The sequence below is a fragment of the Mobula hypostoma genome, chromosome 5, assembly GCF_963921235.1.
Source record: "Mobula hypostoma chromosome 5, sMobHyp1.1, whole genome shotgun sequence".
In the NCBI taxonomy this organism is placed as follows: Eukaryota; Metazoa; Chordata; class Chondrichthyes; order Myliobatiformes; family Myliobatidae; genus Mobula; species Mobula hypostoma.
Genome location: NC_086101.1, coordinates 13,411,686 through 13,431,076, shown reverse-complemented (window position 1 = coordinate 13,431,076; position 19,391 = coordinate 13,411,686). Strand labels below are relative to the sequence as shown.

General features: G+C 51.2%; 1 protein-coding gene across 1 annotated transcript in view; it reads left to right on the top strand.

The window, feature by feature from the left end:
• The first annotated feature begins 1,188 nt into the window (after window positions 1-1,188).
• Window positions 1,189-19,391, top strand: part of LOC134346113 (suppressor APC domain-containing protein 2-like) — a 45,356-nt gene continuing 27,153 nt past the window's right edge. Inside the window, exon 1 of the mRNA XM_063047411.1 lies at window positions 1,189-1,781. Coding sequence (XP_062903481.1) covers window positions 1,340-1,781 — 442 coding nt within the window. The 5' untranslated portion in view covers window positions 1,189-1,339. The remainder of the gene's footprint in view (window positions 1,782-19,391) is intronic.

Here is a 19,391-nt window from a genome sequence, read left to right as displayed (position 1 = left end):
GACAGGTGAGTGGTCAGGCAGTGTTGAGGAAGCTGGGAGCCTGCAGAATGACGTGGACAGATTAGGGGAATGGGCAATCTAGGGAAGTGTATGGTCATGCACTTTGGTAGAAGGAATAAAGGTGTAGACTATTTTCTACATACAGAGCGGATTCAGAAATCTGAGGTGCAAGGGGACTTGGGAGTCATAGTGCAGGATTTCCTGAAGGTTAACTTGCAGGCTGAGTCAGTTGTGAGGAAGGCAAATGTAATGCTGGCATTCATTTTGAGAGGACTAGAGCATGTAAGCAATTATAGTAGATTTACTGTGAAAGAATATAAAAGCAAGGATGTAATGTCGAGGATTTATTGGGCATTGGTCAGGTCACGTTTGTATTGTGAGCAGTTTTGGGCTCCATATCTATGAAAAGATGTGCTGACACTGGAGAGAGTCCAGCGAAGGTTCACAACAATGATTCTGGGACTGAAAGGGTTAACCTATAGGGAACGTTTGAAGTCTCCGGGCCTGTTCTGCTGGAGTTCAGAAGAATTGGGGTGGGTAATCTCAGTGAAACCTATCAAATATTGAAAGGCCTATCTCGAGGAGAGTTACGTTTCCTACAACTGGGGAGTCAAGGACCAGAGGACATTTTATCAGAATAGAAGAGCATTCATTTAGAAGAGAGGAAACGCAAACACGAGGAAATCTGCAGATGCTGGAATTTCAAGCAAAACACATATAAGTTGCTGGTGAACGCAGCAGGCCAGGCAGCATCTCTAGGACGAGTCCTTCGGCCCAAAACGTCGACTGTACCTCTTCCTAGAGATGCTGCCTGGCCTGCTGCGTAGAAGAGAGGGAGAATTTCTTTGGCCACAGCGTGGTGAACCAGTACTTTCCCTGTAGCAGTTAAACTTAATTCTGCATTATGTTAATGTTTTATCTTGTTCTACCTCAGTGCAGTGTGTAATAATGCAAGACGAGCTTTTCACTGTACCTCGGTACACGTTACAATGATAAACCAGTTCAGTTCCAAGCTTCATGTGAGTCGGACGCCGAATCATTGGGGTTTTAGAATAGCCGGATAACGTATTAAGTTTCTCCCTCCAACTCACAGTGGAGGTCGAGGGTTGAACCGTTTTGAATGAATTTGACTGCTTGCAGCGGCGACAGTGCGGCGCTCCTTCAGCGCGGCCGTGGGCGGGGCGGAGTGAATCGGGCTGCGGTTCGCGTTGATGAGTTTCTGCTTTAATGAGCCCCGAAGCTCGGCAGAACACACAGTTCGACCGTCTCTCACCGGGGCCCATCTCGGGATTATGCGCTGGCCGAGACCGGGACCCTTGTGTACCGTGAACCAGAGCGGATGGCATCTCCGGAGCTGAGCCTACTGGTGGAGCACCTTCCCCGGGACAAGAGGCAGCAGCAGCCTCGGTCTCCGCCCCGGACTTTCCTCTTCAGTCTGCGGACTCTATTCGACATCTTGGAGCAACAGAGCGGGGGTACGGTCGAACTGCGCGACATTGAGAGGGGCTGGCCGGACGAGAGTAGCCGGGAGCCAGCTCTCCCGCCCGGGCTCATTCCCTGCCTGCGTCGGGTAGCCGATCCCGGGGGTCGCCTCACTTTTCCCCGCTTGCTGGCCGGAATCAGGACGGCGCTGGAGCAGGAGACCGAGCCGGAGGGGACATCACCTTCCGGAGAGCAGCAACACCGAGCAAAACCCTCCCCTCCGACCGGCTTCGCGCACCGAGAACCCGGGACACAGGGGAGTAATGCCCCGACAACAGACAGCGGGAACCGCGCACTGGGTGAGTGAGTGCCAGGTTTTTCGAACCTGATCAATACTTTCACTTTTTCAAAATAAAAGAACAGTCCTGAGACCGCAGCTGTGCACAGCGTGGGTAAGCGTCAGCTTGGTAATAGGACTTATCATTTATCAACAGCCCCGAGACGGTGGGCCGTGTGTGTGTGATTATTAATACATTTTCTTAATAAACAGTCGCGAGCCAGCAGGCGTGGGGCAAACAGCGATTAAATGGATACGTCAGAAATTAATCAGCCTACAGAGAGAGCGTTAGCCTTTTATTAGTACCCGTCTTTAATAAGAGATATTGTAATAGAAAGCAAGAACTTCAACCGGGCCGTGACTCTCTGGTTATTAATAGTGTTAATAGATTTAATTAAAATAAGATTAATATCGTTTTTGTTAAATTGCAATCTAACCAAACTGGAGCGGCAATAACCCGCAATGAATCAATGAATGTTTGTCCTGTAATTTTATTAAACAGCTTGCGGTTCGCCGCAAGACGAAGCAGACCGTGGATAGAATTACACCGCAAAATTATAACCAATGTTTAGGCAGGAGGGACAAGGTGCGTAAATGCCAGATTATTAACCATAAAATCATAAAATACAGTGGCAGAATCGGGCCAGTCGGCCCATCCATTCTATCACGGCTGATTTATTTTCCCTCTCAAACCCATTTTCTGCCTTTTCCCCGCAAAGTTTGACGCTGACTAATCAATAACACTGTATATCTCACTCTAAGATGTAACTGAATAAAAATTCGCAGCGGCAAGAGTTTAGCACATTGTGTGGCCACCAATTTATTAATAATATATTTTATATAAATAATATTTTATTTTATTTTATTTTATGTAGGCGACAGAACTAGGATCGTAGGACAGAATGAATGCGATTATCAATTATATTCTAGCGTCAGCCGTGGCCTGTTCCTTAGGGATTTTATTAGGTCATTTTTATTTATACAGTATTTTCATTTTACACATAACAGGTCATTTGTTGTTGTCAAAATAACTGAAGTAACTTTACAGAAATAGGCGCGTCATCATTTTCATAAGATCCACCAGTTCATCCTTGAGCCCATTATTTCTTTTCGAAACTTAGTCTATCGCTCTGTGTATCTCTCCGTTCACTCTTCGTGTCTATTCCTTTTCTTACCCCCCTCCTGTCTCTATCTCTCGGTCGGAAGCCTCTTTCCTGATTGCCGCTGACTGATTTAAGCTCCGGAGACACCACAACCCACCCCCCGTCGCCGAGACGCTAATTGTCACCGGTTTTCAAACAGAGACCCAGGGGAAAAAAAGTTGACGTGCTTTGTTCGAGTGTGTACACGCACACAGCGGCTGCCGAGAACATTTTGGAAACAGTCCAGTTCTTACAAACAGCAGCTGTGTTGTATTCTGCGGAGCGAGAGGGATAAAGAGAGGGGTGGGAGCTGGGGATTGGGATGGTGGTGGGGGGGGGGGGTCTGTATATGAGATGCAGTTCGCCAGAGCAAGTCAGAACACGTGTTGGTGTTGTTTACCAGCGGCGCTGGATACGTGAAGCTTTTACAACAGGGAGCCAGGAGCAGTAAACCTGGAGAGCACTCGCGACTACAGATGTTGGAATCTGGAGCAACACACACGGTGCTGGGGCAACTCAGCGGGTCAGGCAGTATCAGGTTTCATGTTTACCGCTGTCATAGGCATGTATGCACTGGGTGAAAACTAGCCGTACAGCACATTAGAATCTGAATCGGATTTATTACCACTGATTTATACGATGTGAAATGTATTGTTCAGTCCAAAGACGCGGCCAAAAAAAAAAGACATTGCAGACATGACAAACATCAATTAAATTAACATAAATTTTCACGTAAAGTTATAAATGTATTGTAAAGTTAGTCCCAGTTGCCTGTGTTTGACCCACATCCGAATCGGAATGAGGAATGTGTCATGAAGTTTTTTATTTCACGGCAGCGATACAGTCCATTACATAAATTATAGTAAATTACAATAAGAATATATATTATAAATAGTGCAAAAAGAGAAAAAACAGTGAGGTACTGTTCATGGGTTCATGGAGAGTTTAGAAATCTGATCTCCCTAAACCTTTCCATGTACTTATCCAAGTGACTTTTCAGTGTTCTTGCATTTCTTGCTTAACTACCTCTCTGGCAGCTCAAAGTGAATTTATTATCAAAGTGCATATATGTCACCATATACAGCCCTGAGATTCATTGCCTTGTGGGCATACTCAATAAATCTATAAAATAATAGCCATATTAGAATCAATGAAAGGCCACACCAACTTGGGCGTTCAATCAGAGTACAAAAGCCAACAAACTGCAAATACAAAAAAGAAAGAAATATTAAATAAACAAGCAATAAATATCGATAAATTAGATGAGTCATTGAAAGTGAGTCCACAGTTTGTGGGAACAGTCCAGTGATAGGGGCAAGTGAAGTTGTCCCTCTGGTTCAAGAACCTGCTGGTTGAGGGGTAGTAACTGTTCCTGAACCTGGTGGTGTAGGTCCTGAGGTTCCTGTACCTTCTTCCTGATGGCAGTAGTGAAAAGAGAGCATGGCCTGGGTGGTGGGGGTCCCCGATGATGGGCCATTCTACATCCACCCTTAAAGATTTCAAATATTTCTCCACTCACCTTGAACCCACGTTCCCTAGTTTTACACACAAAGAACACAGCAGGGACTCACCTGACCTGGCAGTAGCTTATGGAGGACATAAACAGTCAACATTTTGGGCTGAGACGCTTTATCAGGACCCTTCATCCACTAGTTTTAATTCTATGTAACCGTTGTTGAAATTGGGCTGGATATTTTCAGAATCCATTTCAATTGGAATGAAAATAAAGAAAAAAACACACAGGTACTGGAGCTGCAAACATGAGAAAATCTGCAGATGCTGGAAATTCAAGAAACACACACAAAATACTGGTGGAATGCAGCAGGCCAGGCAGCATCTATAGGAAGAAGTATAGTCGATGTTTCCCCCGCTTTCAAATCTCTTACTATCTCTTTTTTTCCATTAGTCCTGACGAAGGGTCTCGACCCAAAACGTCGACTGTACCTCTTCCTATAGATACTGGAGTTGCATTTGTTTCAGTCAAAGTAACCTTGGTGTAAACTAATGTGGAATCATGGTATCGAGCAACTTAAAATATACGACCATAGGACCTGGGGAGCAGAATTAGGCCATTCAGCCCATGAAGTCTACTCTGCCACTCCGTCATGGCTGATCCCGGATCCCACTCAACCCCATACACCTGCCTTCTCGTCATATCCTTTCATGCCCTGACTGATCAGGAAATGATCAAATTCTGCCTTAAATATATGCACTGATATGCACAGTCTGTGGCAAAGTATTCCACAGATTTTCTATTCTCTGGCTTAAAAAAATTCCACCTTACCTTTGTTCTAAAGGGTTGCCCTTCAAATTTTTGAGGCTGTTCCTTCTAGGTCTAGATACCCCCACCGCAGGGAACATCTTCTCCACATCCACCCTATCTAATCCTTCCCACATTTGATAAGTTTCAATGAGATCCCGCTGCATTCTTCTAAATTCCAGTGAGTACAGGCCCAAAGCTGCCAAACGCTCCTTGTATGTTAACCCCTTCATCTGCGGAATCATGGAGAATGGCAAATTGCTTTGGTCAACACACACACACACAATTCTGGAGGAACTCAACAATTCGGGCAGCATCTATGGAGGGGAATAAACAGTTTGCATTTCAGGCTGGGGCTCGTCGTCAGGACTGGAAAGGAAAAGGGCGGAAGACAGCGTAAGGAGGTGGGGGAGGAAGAGAGTTAAAAGCTGGCAAATGGTAGACGACCAGTTGATTGGCATAAGGCTAATACAGTGGCAGTGAACTGGATTCGGTTCCCACTGCTGTCGGTAAGGAGTTTTCCCCTGTGATAGTGTGGGTTTCCTCCAGGTGCTCCAGTTTCCTCCAAAGACATATGGGTTAGTAGATTAATTAGTCACATGGGTGAAATCGGGCTGTGTGAGCTCATTAGGCTGAGAGGGCCTATTACCGTGCTGTATCCGTTGGAAACAGGAAAGCAGGAGGGGGAGGGAGAGGGGATGAAATGAGAAGGTGGGAGAGATAAAAGGCTAACGAGGAGGAATCTGATAGGAAATGAGAGAGGACCTTGGGAGAAAGGGAAGGAGGAGGGGACGAGAGAGAGATGATTTCCAGCATCTGCGGAACCTCTGGTGTTTATGATGTGGCGATCAGCTTTGAATGTTTGCTCAGAATAATACTGAAACCTGGCTGGACAGTGGCCAATGCAAACTGGGTCCGAGCCCAGTTGTTTTTCTCCCCTGTGGCTGACACGGGAGGGGGGGAGTTGCAGAAATGTTGACGATGAGGAATTTTCAGCTGTAGGGCCACCATTATTAGATGTTACTGACAGCACGGTAGAGTAGCAGTTACTGCAGCTGTCTTGCAGCTCCAGTGATCAGCATTCGATGCCTGCCATTGTCTGTAAGGAGTTTATGTGTTCTCCCATTGACTGCACCATTTCCTCCGACTGCTCCAGTTGTCGCCCACATTCCAAAGTATTAGAATTAGTGCTAAATAGAATTCAAAATAGAATCCCAGTGCAATACTCGCTGTTTTGATTGGACACAAATGACACATTTCACTGTATGAGTCAAAGTAGATTTGACAAATAAAATGAATTGTTATCTGTGTTGATGCAAACTACAGGGACTTACACAAAGCTAATCATCTCGAACTGGGCAGGAAAGGGAAGGCCTTGCCCAGCCCTATCTGATCTGGCCCCCTTCGGCTAACTTGTCTCCAACTGGTACATTGTAAAAAGAAACACTAGCGTGTTTGCCCAATACAAATGATTCAATACACCCAAAGCTCTTTACAGCCATTTCACATTTTGCAGTGCGTTCTCTGTTGTGGGTTTGGACAGTAAATTGCCCCGAGGTGCAGTGACACTATTAATTACCAGATATCTTATTTTAACTGAGTTGGTTAGGATGCAGAAAAAGAACTTAAACCAGTAACATAGAAACATTATAGCACAGTACAGACCCTTCAGCCCACAATCTTGTACTTTGAGGTCAACCTAACCATTCCCTCCCACATAGCCCTCCAATTTTCTTTTATTGTGTATCTTTTCAAGTGATAGGAGCTTCGGACAGGCAGCTTCACGCTGAAAGTCGCATCGAGCAGATGTCTCTAATGTATCTACCTCTAACACCACCTGGTGAGGGCGTTCCATGTATCCACCACAGCATATATTTTAAAAAAAATGTATTTCTGACATCCCACCTGTAATTCCCTCCAATCACCTTAAAAGTATGCCCCCTCGTATTAATCATTTCCACCTTGGAAATGGTCATCCACTCTAGAGTTCTGATGAAGGGTCTTGGCCACAAATGTCAACCGTTCATTCATTTCTGTAGATACTGCCTGATCTGCTGAGTTCCTCCAGCATTTGGTGTGTGTTGCTTTTGACTTCCAGTATCTGGAGATTCTCTTCTGTTTATGAGTTGTCAATCTATCTGTGCATCTTATCTTTTTGGACTCTTTTATCAAGTCACCTGTCACCCTTCTTCTCTCCAAAAGATTGCTCAGCCTAGCCTCATAAGACATGCCGTCTGACCCAGGCAGCATCCTGATAAATCTCCTCAGCACCATCCCTGTGCTTCTGTGTTTACCTTGCCAAGATCGGGCTGGGCTGGAGTAGGTGGGGATGGGGGGAGTTCTCCCCAGTGCCCTGAATTGTCCTTCAAGTGACATCACAGGGGGAAAAAATGCAAGGTGATCTGCTCATTGTGGCTCTGGAGGTGAATCTGTCCGCCCACATAAGAGAGAGCCGAGGAGCGTGAAATGCTTTGGGAGAAGCAGAATCGGGTTTATTATCACTGATTTTTGTCATGAAATTTTCTGGTTTGCAGAGAGGATAGTGCAATGCATAAAAATTGCGTCAAGTTTCCATAAGACCATAAGGGATAGGAGCAGAATTAGGCCATTCAGCCCATCCTATCTGCTTCTAAAGTGCAAAAAGAGACCATATTTATGAGGTAGTGTTCATGGACCGTTCAGAAATATAATGGCAGAGAGGAGCGAGCTGTTCCTAAATTGTTGAGCGTGTGTCCTTAGGCTGCTGTTCCTCCTCCTTGAGGGTAGTAATGAGATGTGTGGTGAAGATCTTTAATGATGGATGCCACCTTTTCGAGGTATTGCTTTTTGAAGATGTCCTCGAAGCTCGGGAGGCTTGTGCGCATGATGGAACCGGCTGTGGTTACAACCCTCTGCAGCTTTTTCCGATCCCGTGCATTGGCCCCTCCGTACCATCTCCACGGTACATCTGTAGGAACTTGCTAGAGTCTTTGGTGGCATATCAAATCTCCTCAAGCTCCTAATTAAGTGTAGCTTCATAATATGTTGAGTCCAGGATAGATCCCCCGAGATGCTGACACCAGGAGCTTGAAGCTGCTCAAACTTCGAAGTTGAAAATAAATTTATCGAAGTATGTATATGTCACCTTGAGGTTCATTATCTTGTAGGCATTTACAGGAAAAATAATTTTTAAAAAACAACAGAATTGATGTAAAACTATAAATAACAAAGACTGACAAAAAAAAATTGTTCAATGTGCTCACCCTCTCCATGGCTGAGTGTTAACAGAGCAGCGGAAATCCAAGTTACAAGTGATGAGAGACTCCAGAAGGATTTGTCGAGTTAAGCCTGGCGTCATCACTAATCCGACGTATCTCATACAGGAGTAACATAAGTTAATTGCTGGATTGAAGGCACAGGATTCTAATCCAGCCATTGTAAATTGGGTATAGCTGGAGATTCTCCATGACCTGGAATATTGATATGTGGTGGGGGATTACTGGGGATCTGTCAGAGCTGATTGTAATGGGTGCTGATGGTGGTGCAGCAGGATTTGTAGCAGTAATCTTGTGATTTAAGAGGTCACATTGAAACATTAATGCAGGGAAGCAGGCGAGATTCGGCCGACTGATTTAAAAGAAAACACACGGCATCAGAAATGGGTTGGCAGGGGGAGGGTGAGCGTTTGGCCCATTGGTCTATACAAGCTGCTTTTTTCCTGGTGCTGCATGCAATATGGCAAAGGTAGCTCTTCTTAAAATACAGTCAGAGCCAGAGAACATAGAGGGAGCTGTGAAGCAGCCAGAAAGTATTGTGAGCAGTTTTGGGTGGTGGAATGCAGATACATCTCGACCAAAGGAGATGCAAAGCACTCGTTTCCTCTGCCAGCCTGCGGGTCACCTTTGGGAAAGGTGTAGCCCCTGCTTAACCTGCCCCCCCCCGCCCCAGTCAGGGTCACGTGAAGCCATGGGAGCAAGTAGTGGATGGTCGTATGAGCAGCTGCTGCATATCACAAATCCCGGTGATGCGACCACTGATGCCAGGCAGTCACCCATCTTGTAAAGACACTGCCCAGAAGAAGGCAATGGCAAACCACTTCTGTAGAAACATTTGCCGAGAACGGTCACGATCGCCTGCATCACACGACACGGCATGAATCTGGGAAAGGATGTGTTGGCATTGGAGAGATTTCAGAGGCAATTTACAAGAGTGATCCCAGGAATGAAAGAGTTATCATACGAGGAAAAAGGGTGCTGATGATGGGGTCTCGGCCTGAAACGCCGACTGTTTACTCTCCTCCATAAGTGCTGCCTGACCTGCTGAGCTCCTCCAGCATTTGTGTGCGAGAAGTGTTTGATGGCTCTGGGCCTGTACTTGCTGGAGTTTAGAAGAGTGAGGGGGGAAATCTCACTGTAGCCTATCGAATACTGAAAAGCCTAAACAGAGTCAACAAGCAGAGGGTGTTTCCTATATCAAGGGAGTCTCAGACCAGAGGGCACTGCTTCAGAATAGAGGGATGTCCCTTAGGAACAGAGATGAGGAGGAATTTCTTTAGCCAGAGGGTGGTGAATCTGTGGAATTCATTGCTACTGGTGGCTATGGAGGCCAAGTCATTGGGTATATTTACAGTGGTGGTGGATAGTTACTTAATTAGTAAAGCATCAAAGGTTCTGTGGAGAAGGCAGGAGGATGGAGTTAAGAGGAATAATAATTCAGCCAAGATCGGATGGTAGAGCAGGCTTGATGGGCCGAATGGCTTAATTCTGCTCTTATGGTCTGAAACAGTAATGAGATAATGGCAAAGTGATAATGATATTGTGCATGGTTTTGGTCACCACATTATAGGAAAGATGTCATTAAGCTGGAAATAGACCACAGCAGATTTAGACAAATATTTCCAGGACTTGAGGGCCCTGAGTTATAGGGAGCAGTTGGGAAGGGAAGGATTTGCTTCCTTAGAAGTTAGCAGACAGTAGGGTGATCTTGTAGAGGTGTCTGAAATTGTAGATAGGGTGTTTAAGAAGAGGGATAGTGTGTTGTCCTTCATTATTCGGGGGACTAATTAGCCTTGAGGTGATGTTGCAGTTCCATAAAACTCTGGTTACATCACTCTTGGAGTATTGTGTTCAGTTCCGGTCACCTCACTATAGGAAGGATGTGGAATCCTTAGAAAGGGTGCAGAGGAGATTCATCAGTGTGATGCCGGACCAGAGGACATCTCTTGTGAAGACAGGTTGAGTGAGCTAATGCTTTTCTCTTTGGAGTAGAGAAGGACGAATGTGATAGAGATGTACAAGATGATAAGAGTCCCAATAGAGTGGAAATGGCTAATGTAAGGAGGTAAATTTTTAAGGTGATTGGAGGAAGGTATGTCAGGGTGGATATCAGAGCTAAGTCCTTTACTCAGAGAGTGGTGGGAGTGTGGAACACCCCACCAGGAGTGACAGGTGTGATCTTAGAGTAGATAAAGGGTCAGCATAACACCGTGGGCTGAAAGTACTGTACTGTTCTATGTTCCTGTGTTTTAAAATTATGAGGAGCATGGATAGGGTGAACATACACAATTTTTCTCCCCAGAGATGGGGAACCAAATCTCGAGGGCATAGGCTAAATGTGAGAGGGGAAGGATTTTAAAAGACCTGAGCGACAACTTCTTCGTACAGAGGGTGGTGTGCATATGGAACGATGTGCCAGAGGAAGTGGTTGACGCAAGTACAAGGACAACAGTTGAAAGGTGCTTGGTTAAGTACAAGAATGGGAATGGTTTAGTGGAATATGAGCCTAAAACAGGCAATTGGAACTAGCTTGGGTGGGCACCATGGTCAGAATGGATGAGTGGGGCTGAAGGGCCTGATTCCTACTGTATTATTGTACGACTCTATGGTAACCCAATGTGTGTCTTTTGCAGAAGAGATTCTGCAGATGCTGGAAAGCCAGCTTGTACTTCTTCCCCACCCATCCGCCTTCCCCTTCACCTGATCCCCCTATCACCTGCCAGCTCGTACTCCTTCCACTCCCCCCAACTCCTTGTTCTAACTTCTCCCCCTTTCTTTTCCAGTTCTGATGAAGGGTCTCAGCCCAAAACATCAACTTTTTATTCCTCTCCGTATTTGCTGCCTGATCGGCTGCATTCCTGCAGCATTTTGTGTGTGTGTGTGTGTGTGTCTGCACACACTCTTTTGCTTATGAAATTTCTTAGATAACTCTTGGAGGGATATCATGAAGCTAGAGGGTCAAATCAGTGTCAGATTAACTAGCACCTATCACCTGCCAGTTTGTACTGCTTTCAGTTCCACCCTTCCCCCTCCCCGCCCCCACCTTATTCTGGCTTCTCCAATCCCTTCCTCTCCAATCCCGATGAAGGGTCACGGCCCGAAATATTGATTGTTTATTCCCCCTCTGTATTTGCTCCATGACTTACTGAGCTCCTTCAGTATTTTATGTGCGTCAGTCTGTTTATTTTAATGTTCTGGAAGAGTAGTAAAAATTAGTTACCACTGAGAAAAGATATAACCCACTTAGTTTTTCTTTGCTGTGTTATGTGTCAGGGAAGGAGTGGCATCTAGCAATCTCGTTATTACTAAAGTTGGCGCTTGAGAGCTGCTGAAAGAGCATGCTCTGAAAGCATGGGAAGTGATTATTGTTTCATATTCCCAAGATTATAATCTTCCTTTACTTTTGGATTTTATCAAAGCCAAGACAGTTTCCTCTAGTGGATCCATGCCAACAGAAACCTGGATTGAAACTCAACAGAGCCTCTATTGTGCAAGATGCTGAGAGCTAGCCTGAGAACGTTTTCACCACACGCTTCTTGGCTGCGTTTCAACATAGCGTCCCAGGGTGGAGAAAGAGAAGATGGGGAGAGGACAGAGTGCGGCCCACTGGCCCACCCTGTCCCAGAGGGGGAGAGGACAGTGTGTTACCCACTGGCCCACCCAGTCCCAGAGGGGGAGAGGACAGTGTGTTACCCACTGGCCCACCCAGTCCCAGAGGGAGAGAGGACAGAGTGCGGCCCACTGGCCCACCCTATCCCAGAGGGGGAGAGGATAGTGTGTTACCCACTGGCCCACCCTATCCCAGAGGGGGAAAGGACAGAGTGTGACCCACTGACCCACCTAGTCCCAGAGGGGGAAAGGACAGAGTGTGACCCACTGACCCACCCAGTCCCAGAGGGAGAGAGGACAGTGTGTTACCCACTGACCCACCCTATCCCAGAGGGGGAGAGGACAGAGTGTTACCCACTGACCCACCCAGTCCCAGAGGGAGAGAGGATAGTGTGTTACCCACTGACCCACCCAGTCCCAGAGGGGGAGAGGACAGAGTGCGGCCCACTGACCCACCCAGTCCCAGAGGGGGAGAGGACAGAGTGCGGCCCACTGGCCCACCCAGTCCCAGAGGGGGAGAGGACAGTGTGTTACCCACTGGCCCACCCTATCCCAGAGGGGGAGAGGACAGAGTGTTACCCACTGACCCACCCAGTCCCAGAGGGGGAGAGGACAGAGTGCGGCCCACTGGCCCACCCAGTCCCAGAGGGGGAGAGGACAGAGTGCGGCCCACTGGCCCACCCAGTCCCAGAGGGGGAGAGGACAGTGTGTTACCCACTGGCCCACCCTATCCCAGAGGGGGAGAGGACAGTGTGTTACCCACTGACCCACCCAGTCCCAGAGGGGGAGAGGACAGAGTGTTACCCACTGACCCACCCAGTCCCAGAGGGAGAGAGGATAGTGTGTTACCCACTGACCCACCCAGTCCCAGAGGGGGAGAGGACAGAGTGCGGCCCACTGACCCACCCAGTCCCAGAGGGGGAGAGGACAGAGTGCGGCCCACTGACCCACCCACTCCCAGAGGGGGAGAGGACAGTGCGTTACCCACTGGCCCACCCTATCCCAGAGGGGGAGAGGACAGTGTGTTACCCACTGACCCACCCAGTCCCAGAGGGGGAGAGGACAGAGTGCGGCCCACTGGCCCACCCAGTCCCAGAGGGAGAGAGGACAGAGTGTGGCCCACTGGCCCACCCAGTCCCAGAGGGGGAGAGGACAGAGTGCGGCCCACTGGCCCACCCTATCCCAGAGGGGGAGAGGACAGTGTGTTAGCCACTGACCCACCCAGTCCCAGAGGGGGAGAGGACAGTGTGCGGCCCACTGGCCCACCTAGTCCCAGAGGGGGAGAGGACAGTGTGTTACCCACTGACCCACCCAGTCCCAGAGGGGGAGAGGACAGAGTGCGGCCCACTGACCCACCCAGTCCCAGAGGGGGAGAGGACAGAGTGCGGCCCACTGGCCCACCCTATCCCAGAGGGGGAGAGGACAGTGTGTGACCCACTGACCCACCCAGTCCCAGAGGGGGAGAGGACAGAGTGCGGCCCACTGGCCCACCCAGTCCCAGAGGGGGAGAGGACAGTGTGTTACCCACTGACCCACCCAGTCCCAGAGGGGGAGAGGACAGAGTGCGGCCCACTGGCCCACCTAGTCCCAGAGGGGGAGAGGACAGTGTGTTACCCACTGACCCACCCAGTCCCAGAGGGGGAGAGGACAGTGTGTTACCCACTGACCCACCCAGTCCCAGAGGGGGAGAGGACAGTGTGTTACCCACTGAGGACAGAGTGTTACCCACTGACCCACCCAGTCCCAGAGGGGGAGAGGACAGAGTGCGGCCCACTGGCCCACCCAGTCCCAGAGGGAGAGAGGACAGAGTGTGGCCCACTGGCCCACCCAGTCCCAGAGGGGGAGAGGACAGAGTGCGGCCCACTGGCCCACCCAGTCCCAGAGGGAGAGAGGACAGAGTGTGGCCCACTGGCCCACCCAGTCCCAGAGGGGGAGAGGACAGAGTGCGGCCCACTGGCCCACCCTATCCCAGAGGGGGAGAGGACAGTGTGTTACCCACTGACCCACCCAGTCCCAGAGGGGGAGAGGACAGTGTGCGGCCCACTGGCCCACCTAGTCCCAGAGGGGGAGAGGACAGTGTGTTACCCACTGACCCACCCAGTCCCAGAGGGGGAGAGGACAGAGTGCGGCCCACTTGGTACCCACTGACCCACCCAGTCCCAGAGGGGGAGAGGACAGTGTGTTACCCACTGACCCACCCAGTCCCAGAGGGGGACAGGACAGAGTGTGACCCACTGACCCACCTAGTCCCAGAGGGGGAAAGGACAGAGTGTGACCCACTGACCCACCTAGTCCCAGAGGGGGAGAGGACAGAGTGCGGCCCACTGACCCACCCAGTCCCAGAGGGGGAGAGGACAGTGTGTTACCCACTGACCCACCCAGTCCCAGAGGGGGAGAGGACAGAGTGCGGCCCACTGGCCCACCTAGTCCCAGAGGGGGAGAGGACAGTGTGTTACCCACTGACCCACCCAGTCCCAGAGGGGGAGAGGACAGAGTGCGGCCCACTGGCCCACCTAGTCCCAGAGGGGGAGAGGACAGTGTGTTACCCACTGACCCACCCAGTCCCAGAGGGGGAGAGGACAGTGTGTTACCCACTGACCCACCCAGTCCCAGAGGGGGAGAGGACAGAGTGCGGCCCACTGACCCACCCAGTCCCAGAGGGGGAGAGGACAGAGTGCGGCCCACTGACCCACCCACTCCCAGAGGGGGAGAGGACAGTGCGTTACCCACTGGCCCACCCTATCCCAGAGGGGGAGAGGACAGAGTGTTACCCACTGACCCACCCAGTCCCAGAGGGGGAGAGGACAGAGTGCGGCCCACTGGCCCACCCAGTCCCAGAGGGAGAGAGGACAGAGTGTGGCCCACTGGCCCACCCAGTCCCAGAGGGGGAGAGGACAGAGTGCGGCCCACTGGCCCACCCTATCCCAGAGGGGGAGAGGACAGTGTGTTAGCCACTGACCCACCCAGTCCCAGAGGGGGAGAGGACAGTGTGCGGCCCACTGGCCCACCTAGTCCCAGAGGGGGAGAGGACAGTGTGTTACCCACTGACCCACCCAGTCCCAGAGGGGGAGAGGACAGAGTGCGGCCCACTGACCCACCCAGTCCCAGAGGGGGAGAGGACAGAGTGCGGCCCACTGGCCCACCCTATCCCAGAGGGGGAGAGGACAGTGTGTTACCCACTGACCCACCCAGTCCCAGAGGGGGAGAGGACAGAGTGCGGCCCACTGGCCCACCCTATCCCAGAGGGAGAGAGGACAGTGTGTTACCCACTGACCCACCCAGTCCCAGAGGGGGAGAGGACAGAGTGCGGCCCACTGGCCCACCTAGTCCCAGAGGGGGAGAGGACAGTGTGTTACCCACTGACCCACCCAGTCCCAGAGGGGGAGAGGACAGAGTGCGGCCCACTGGCCCACCTAGTCCCAGAGGGGGAGAGGACAGTGTGTTACCCACTGACCCACCCAGTCCCAGAGGGGGAGAGGACAGTGTGTTACCCACTGACCCACCCAGTCCCAGAGGGGGAGAGGACAGTGTGTTACCCACTGACCCACCCAGTCCCAGAGGGGGAGAGGACAGTGTGTTACCCACTGACCCACCCTATCCCAGAGGGGGAAAGGACAGAGTGTGACCCACTGACCCACCTAGTCCCAGAGGGGGAGAGGACAGAGTGCAGCCCACTGACACACCCAGTACCAGAGGGGGAGAGGACAGTGCGTGACCCACTGACCCACCCAGTCCCAGAGGGGGAGAGGACAGTGTGTTACCCACTGACACACCCAGTACCAGAGGGGGAGAGGACAGTGTGCAGCCCACTGACCCACCCAGTCCCAGAGGGGGAGAGGACAGAGTGTGACCCACTGACCCACCTAGTCCCAGAGGGGGAGAGGACAGAGTGCGGCCCACTGGCCCACCCAGTCCCAGAGGGGGAGAGGACAGTGTGTTACCCACTGGCCCACCCTATCCCAGAGGGGGAGAGGACAGAGTGTTACCCACTGACCCACCCAGTCCCAGAGGGGGAGAGGACAGAGTGCGGCCCACTGGCCCACCCAGTCCCAGAGGGAGAGAGGACAGAGTGTGGCCCACTGGCCCACCCAGTCCCAGAGGGGGAGAGGACAGAGTGCGGCCCACTGGCCCACCCAGTCCCAGAGGGAGAGAGGACAGAGTGTGGCCCACTGGCCCACCCAGTCCCAGAGGGGGAGAGGACAGAGTGCGGCCCACTGGCCCACCCTATCCCAGAGGGGGAGAGGACAGTGTGTTACCCACTGACCCACCCAGTCCCAGAGGGGGAGAGGACAGTGTGCGGCCCACTGGCCCACCTAGTCCCAGAGGGGGAGAGGACAGTGTGTTACCCACTGACCCACCCAGTCCCAGAGGGGGAGAGGACAGAGTGCGGCCCACTGACCCACCCAGTCCCAGAGGGGGAGAGGACAGAGTGCGGCCCACTGGCCCACCCTATCCCAGAGGGAGAGAGGACAGTGTGTTACCCACTGACCCACCCAGTCCCAGAGGGGGAGAGGACAGAGTGCGGCCCACTGGCCCACCTAGTCCCAGAGGGGGAGAGGACAGTGTGTTACCCACTGACCCACCCAGTCCCAGAGGGGGAGAGGACAGTGTGTTACCCACTGACCCACCCAGTCCCAGAGGGGGAAAGGACAGAGTGTGACCCACTGACCCACCTAGTCCCAGAGGGGGAAAGGACAGAGTGTGACCCACTGACCCACCTAGTCCCAGAGGGGGAGAGGACAGAGTGCGGCCCACTGACCCACCCAGTCCCAGAGGGGGAGAGGACAGTGTGTTACCCACTGACCCACCCAGTCCCAGAGGGGGAGAGGACAGAGTGCGGCCCACTGGCCCACCTAGTCCCAGAGGGGGAGAGGACAGTGTGTTACCCACTGACCCACCCAGTCCCAGAGGGGGAGAGGACAGAGTGCGGCCCACTGGCCCACCTAGTCCCAGAGGGGGAGAGGACAGTGTGTTACCCACTGACCCACCCAGTCCCAGAGGGGGAGAGGACAGTGTGTTACCCACTGACCCACCCAGTCCCAGAGGGGGAGAGGACAGTGTGTTACCCACTGACCCACCCTATCCCAGAGGGGGAAAGGACAGAGTGTGACCCACTGACCCACCTAGTCCCAGAGGGGGAGAGGACAGAGTGCAGCCCACTGACACACCCAGTACCAGAGGGGGAGAGGACAGTGCGTGACCCACTGACCCACCCAGTCCCAGAGGGGGAGAGGACAGTGTGTTACCCACTGACACACCCAGTACCAGAGGGGGAGAGGACAGTGTGCAGCCCACTGACCCACCCAGTCCCAGAGGGGGAGAGGACAGAGTGTGACCCACTGACCCACCTAGTCCCAGAGGGGGAGAGGACAGTGTGTTACCCACTGACCCACCCTATCCCAGAGGGGGAGAGGACAGTGTGCAGCCCACTACCCCACCCAGACCCAGAGGGAGAGAGGACAATATGTGACCCACTACCCCACCCAGTCCCAGAGGGGGAGAGGTCAGTGTGTGACCCACTGACCCACCCAGTCCCAGAGGGGGAAAGGACAGAGTGTGACCCACTGCCCCACCTGGTCCCAGACAGCTAAGGACTTGGCTGGAAAGGATCTACACTTACAATATCTTTTCCCAACCTTCTGCAGTCCTATGGGAGCTGCCTGCCAAATAGGAAAGACCGGTGCAAATTATGCAAATTAAGATCCCAGAAGCAGCAATGTCCATTAATAACTCATTCCAGTTCTCACTATGAGCTGAGGGGAACTGTATATATTTTAAAAACAAGCATTATTCGTAATATATATAAATATATATATAACTGTATAGTGCAAAGCTCTTTACATTCTTTGTGCCCTCTGGCCTACACAAGCAGAGTCTTTGTATGTAGCGGCGTTGCTGTTCATTCCCGAGTAAGTACGTCAGCATTTGCAGATCAGGGATGTCACCACGTTCTCCAGCAGTCAGTGACTTGGGAAGGAGACTATCACCTTCTCAAGCAAACGCTGTCCCCCAAGTAAGAGCATTCCCTCAGTGCTGACGGGGAGAGGGAGAGGATTGCAGGATTTCGACGTGTATTGATTGCCTGGTTTCTGTTCCGCTGAAGGCGACCCTGTATAGTGGTGTTATTTTAACGTCTGGGCTGGGAGCCAGTAATAATGATGTGTGTGTTTTGTGGCGACTCTTTATGCGTGGCTCTGAAGGGAACACTACCAGTTTGAGACTAACTCAGCCGAAGTCTACAGTCACAGTTCAAAGTTCAAACTAAATTTACCATCAAACTACATGTATATCACCAGATACTCCCCTGAGATTCAATTGATGCCGGACACTCACAACAGAAGAAAGAAGTACAATGGAACACTACACCCAGAAAGAGACAGACAAGCAGCCAAAGTGCAAAAGACAACAAATTATGCAAATACAAACAGGAAAAGCAAATTAATAATAAATTTTATTTATTGAGATGCAGCTCGGACTAGGCCCTTCTGGCCCTCTGAGCCACAACCCCCAGAAACCCCCGATTTAATTCCAGCCTAAACACAGGTCAACTTACGATGACCAACTGGAGCTCCCGGAGGAAACCCACGCAGCCACAGGGAGAAGGTACAAACTCCTTGCGGGCAGCGGCCGGAATTGGACCCGACTCGCTGGTGCTGTAAAGCGTTCTGCGCTAACCTCTACGCTACCGTGAAGGTCGTGAGTTTGAGCCCCAGCCGAGGCAGCGTGTTGTGTCTTTGAGCAAGGCACTTAACCACACATTGCTCTGCAACGACACTGGTGCCAAGCTGTATGGGTCCTCATGCCCTTCCCTTGGACAACATCGGCGTCATGGAGAGGGGAGACTTGCAGCATGGGCAACTGCTGGTCTTCCATACAACCTTGCCCAGGCCTGCGCCCTGGAGAGTGAAGACTTTCCAGGCGCGGATCCATGCTCTCGCAAGACTAACGGATGCCTTTAATTTAAGCAGTACATAGTACTGAGAGCACGAGTTGTAGTGTCCTCGGAAATGAGACCGTAGGTTGTGAATTCAGCTCATTGTTGAGATGAATGAAGTTACCCACGTCAGCTCAGGAGCCTGGTTGTTCAGGGGTACTTCACTAAGCAACACTGTTTTCAGCTTTCCCCTACGCCCTCGGACTTCTGACCCATGAAAACCACCTCATTTTGCTCTATTTTTGCACCAATTACACTACTTTCTTTTATATATTTCTTACTGCAACTTTTTTTTTACATCGCAAAGCACGGCTGCCACAAACTATAAAAAATATCACGGCCTGTGTCGGCGATAATAAACCTGATTCTTCTCCTTAAAGGAGCCTCACCCTTTTCACGATGAGGTCGTGAGGTTACCGTGCTCTCTGAGTGT